This window comes from Leptonychotes weddellii, unplaced genomic scaffold, assembly GCF_054177405.1.
Source record: "Leptonychotes weddellii isolate Sample4059 unplaced genomic scaffold, ASM5417740v2 HiC_scaffold_16342, whole genome shotgun sequence".
Taxonomy (NCBI): Eukaryota; Metazoa; Chordata; class Mammalia; order Carnivora; family Phocidae; genus Leptonychotes; species Leptonychotes weddellii.
This window is the reverse complement of record NW_027746010.1, coordinates 1-4,531: the sequence shown is the minus strand read 5'-3', so window position 1 is coordinate 4,531 and position 4,531 is coordinate 1. Positions and strand designations below refer to the sequence as shown.

At 50.5% G+C, this 4,531-nt stretch overlaps 1 protein-coding gene across 1 annotated transcript; it reads right to left on the bottom strand.

Annotated features, from left to right (window-relative positions):
- Positions 1-8: 8 nt before the first annotated feature.
- On the bottom strand, positions 9-4,434 carry LOC102738906 (putative 2-hydroxyacid dehydrogenase SH0752). The gene is made up of 3 exons (XM_081809984.1): positions 3,651-4,434; positions 2,692-2,863; positions 9-1,245 (listed from the first exon to the last, which is right to left on the bottom strand). Exons 1-3 carry the CDS (start codon positions 4,030-4,032, stop codon positions 945-947), a joined length of 855 nt encoding a protein of 284 aa, XP_081666110.1. The 5' UTR covers positions 4,033-4,434; the 3' UTR covers positions 9-944.
- Positions 4,435-4,531: the final 97 nt, after the last annotated feature.

Genomic DNA, 4,531 nt, shown 5'->3' with positions numbered 1-4,531 from the left:
CTGTTTGTTAAAGGGTATGACAAAGAGTAAGAATCAAGAGCCAGATGAAGAGGTGCACAGGGAGCGGTCTGGGGAAAGGGTGTGGAGCTTCCATGCCCTCTCTCGACAGCCACTCTTCCCAGTCTCCAGGTGTTCACCAATCCGGAAAATTCCGAACCCAGCCTTTTTGGGTTTTTAGGGAGGCTTCTTCGCATAGCCACGATTGATTAAATCATTGACCATTGGCTGACTGAACCTCCAGGCCCTTTCCCCTCCCCAGAGGTCAGGCGTGGGGCCAAAAGTTCCAGCCCTCTGATCACATGGTTGGACCTCCTGGCAGCTTGAGTAGGTTCCAAAAGTCGCCTTCATTAACAAAAGACACCTTTAGCACTCTCAACACTTGGGAAACGTTGAGGGTTTGGGGAGCAGAGAGCCAGGCACTGTGGATGAAGACCACAGCCGAATGACCAAACCTGTATTTCTTACAAATTACAATCTCAGGTGGCAAGCACTGTTTTCCTCGTTTTACGGATGAGACACATGTGCTGTTGGTAGCCCCAGGTGTCACACGTCCTCTGGCTCTGAACCCCACAAAGGTGCATGGCCTGGATGTTTGACAGCAAGCAGCACTGATCCTCAGATTCTTTATAAGTGCCACACCAACCAACTCACAACACATGCAACTACGTCCTGTATATAAACACAAAGCACTACATAAATAAGTTACTTACTTTTTAAAGTGAAGGCTCAGAAAATTCATCCCCATAAATTTTGCTTAATTACACCTGGAAAACCAAACCTAATGCCCCTACCCCAAGTAGATGCCCAAATTGGGCTGTGAAAGCCCCATATTGTAACATTCTCATCCTTTTTGTTATTAATTTGAGTTTCAAAATGATGTGAAAACAAAAATCAGAAGTATCTCTAAACAGGAAGTAGACTCCCTCAAACTCAGCATCCCCATCTCAGGGGACTTTTGGACGCCACAGCCATTGGGAGAAAGGCAGATCAGAGGAGCTGCATGGCCGGGGCATTTCCTCCTGCATGACTGTCCAGCCCCCGGGCCCACACTCCGTGGAGACAGGACCTCTGCCGATGTTGATGAGAATGGCCGTGGGCTTCATCAGACTCAGCTCCCTCTTCCCAATCAGCCTCTGGGTCTGGGGTGTCAGGCTCACAGCCAACAGCACGAAGTCTGATCGCTGAAGCAGGTCATCCAGGCTCTCACAGTAAGTGGCACCAACAGCTTCCTCCTCCTCTAATTTCCTATGAAGGAACAAGGAAGAAAAACCACGTTCTCCAATCAGAAATTCATCACATTGCCCCAGGAAGGAGGTTCTGAGGGGAGCCAAGGACGTGGCCTGTCACCACTGGCTCCAGGACCCACGGGAACCCCGTGGGCACCTCTGGGTTCTCGGAGGGGAGGCCTCAGGGTCTGTGGGAGTTCACACCAGACTGAGGCCCCTTGAGGCCAGGAGCTTCTTGTCACTTGAACCCCCAGAGCCTGGTACAAGCCCGACAGTGCACCAGACACACGCTCAGCGACCACAGAACGTTACTGAAAGGAAGTAGGTTCCACTCAAGTCACAGCACGAGCATGTACTTCTGTGACCACAGAGCATCACTAATGTGGACAAACACATCCAGGTTTCCAGAAAACACACAAACAGAACAGGAAAGGGCCTAGGAATGCTGCTTATCACGCAGAAACCAAGGATCCCAGAGTCTGAAGCAGGCAGACTTTTGTGTTTTGTTTTGGTTCAATCCTAATTCCTGCTCGGGCCACCCCAAACAGCTGGTTATTCAGCAGAGGTTCCAAGATCCTAGAGGTCACCGCATCCTAGGCAGCCGCCACGGCTCTACAAATTTGGAATTCCAAATTACACAAATTCTCTCCTAACATGTGTTTGGGTCAGTGGACAGCCCCGAGGAAGGACGAACACCGTGCCCACATCACACACTTTGTCCTGCAAGAAGCCTGGCCTCTGTGTGTGCGTGTTCATCACAAGGAAAGTTGTCACACCTAAGTCTCTTCACCGTCCATAGTGCAAACACTGACTGAAAAGACAATCTCCCAGCTCACCATGTCTCCAAGAGTTCCTCACCAGCTGGGAATGTGGTCCACAGGCAGTGGGAGGCCCCTGAAAGGCTGTAAACAATGGCCATCATCTGGCTGGTTTGCAAGGAGGGCTGGAGGTTCAAGAGCAGAAGTGAGCAGTCCCGTAGGAGAAATATGTATTTCAGGTGAGAAAGGACGGGGCCTGAGCCGGTGGCATAGATGAAGTGAGAGAGAATAGGCAGGTCTGAAGGCTGTTTGGAGACGGAGCCAACAAGCCTGGGCGCTGGGCTGAGGGAGAGCCTGCACACTCAAGGACGCGGGTCCCTTGCTGAGAGCCAACACGTCCGTCAGTATTAAAGGGACCAGTCAAGTTGCTCAGTGGGTATGGACAGCTTCTCCCTTTCACTTTAGAAATTTAAAAAATACAATTGTGAGTTAAAATCTCTTTTGGTGAATATTTTCAATAAAAAAAAGTCTCAGCCACATTCCTAGGTAATCACCATCGCTTTCTTGACCATCATCCTTATTTTTTGGAGAGAAAGAGCAGGGGAGTCTTATGAAAAACGGGGGGATCCTATATCCAAGCCATATTGAAGGCCGTAACGGTACGAGTTCTGCTCAGTTAATTTCAGGTCCATTTTCTGAATGTTTACCTGCGTCTCCTGTTGTGATACAGAACCTTCATTTCGAATGCTTTGGCTCTCTGAGCAATCTTATAACCAATGCTGCCCATGCCAATGAGTCCCAGAGTGGCCCCCGTCACCTCTTGACCCATCCAATTTGTAGAAAATTTCTCTGTATCTGGTGCACTGGCCAACATATGACCTAAAATATAAAAGGTACAGAGTGAGTGGTGGGGATGGCACCACACACAGAAGCCCACACCCTCCCTGGGGCCTTCTGACTCCACAGCGCTCACGCCTCTCTGACCACAGACAAAGGTTTCTGTAAGGGCTGAAGGGAGGGACAAACGGCAATTTCCTCGTAACAAAACCAGAGCATCCTGGTAGAAAGCTTTAAAACACCAGCTTCTTTTACATTAAGGAAGGCCTTCTGGTTAAAATTTGTTGGTGTTGGTATGTGTGTGCATGCGCATGAACCACAGCCAGACCAGAAAGAGCCTGGTTCTCGCTTCCCCTTTCCTCAGGTGTCTTCGTACCCAAGTCCACCAGGAGGGAGAGGGAAGGGCTGAACTGCTCTGCTGCCCTTCCTGGGGGCCCTCCCAGAGATGTCCAGGGTGTGCAGAGGTCCTGCCTTCTTACTCGGAGGCCTTCACCCCAGCAGAGACTGCTGACTAACCAAGGAATGACCCCCAGGGCATTTCCATGGAGATGATGAAATTACTTCCATTCCACTGTCAAGGGAATGAGTGGAAGCTGGTGGGGGGTGGACAGGGCTGCCGTCAGACAGACTGCAGGCCGCCATGTGCCGGGGAGCTGGGCTCGGGCCCTCAATGGGCCCAATTCCCAAGTGCAACAAAGTCCTGGATACAGTGTGAAGAAGTCAGGGCCCAGGAAAGACTTGTTGTTTGAAAACAAAATTACGTTATCATCTCTGCTATCCTCTGTCATCTGCTCTCTTTGGAAAACCAGCATCTCCAATGGCTGTTTACCTTCCACGACCCTGCGAGCGGCCGCCAGCAGTAAAGCCATCCCCATGTCGGCCGTGGGGCTGGACACGGCCTGTGGTGTGTTGGCTACCTTCACACCAAAGCTGGCAATGAGCTTCAGGTCCAGGTGATCGAGACCTACTCCTGCGCTGGCAATTATCTTCAAGGAGGGCAGGCTCCCCAGGAGCTCCTGGTCAATAGCTGGCCTTCCTCCCCAGATATATACAGCTTGGATCTTTGGGCCAAATTGCATTTTATTTTCCAAAAATTCTTGCAAGGTAATGAGATTAAAGTGTTTCTGCAGATCTCCAACATGATCTTCACATATACCATAAGATCCCTCCAATCCAGACACCAACACGCCAGGTAAGTCCTGATCCCCCATGGCCTGCAGGAAGACAAGCACAATTTCTGATGTCAAAACGTCTTTAAAAGAACAATCAATATGATCCTGTAGTTCCCTGCTACTCCGCCTGTGCTCTTTTAGGGTTCTGAGCACCCAATTTCCAACATGGGGGATCCCCCACTCACAACTCCAAGCAATTCTCAGGATACCAGCTGAGTGTCCCAGTGTCCGAGAATTCAACTCAATTCTGACACTATCTACCCAAAGATGGCATCAGATCCCACACGTTAAGGGCTGAGTCCTCTAAGACTGCCCACCCCACCTTCCGACACCAGTCATAGGCACCAGGCTGCTCCCTGTGCTTCTGACCCACTGGCAGATTGGAGTTTCCAACCACCTCCTCCTTAGGTTCTTCGAACTTGCCAGAGCAGCTCACAGACCTCGGGGGCACTGCCTTGTGCTTCCCAGTTCCTTAAAGGATATGATAAAGGACACGAAGAGTGAGGTGCCAGACAACTGAGTTTCTGTCGTCATGGAG

Bases quoted from the DNA above. Each gene is read 5' to 3' on its own strand.
- LOC102738906 (XM_081809984.1), bottom strand. From the start codon at position 4,032: ATGGGGGATCAGGACTTACCTGGCGTGTTGGTGTCTGGATTGGAGGGA. The intron at 2,864-3,650 runs GTAAACAGCCAT...TTTATATTTTAG, and splicing joins CGCTCGCAGGGTCGTGGAAG to GTCATATGTTGGCCAGTGCA. The intron at 1,246-2,691 runs GTAAACATTCAG...GTTCCTTCATAG, and splicing joins TATCACAACAGGAGACGCAG to GAAATTAGAGGAGGAGGAAG.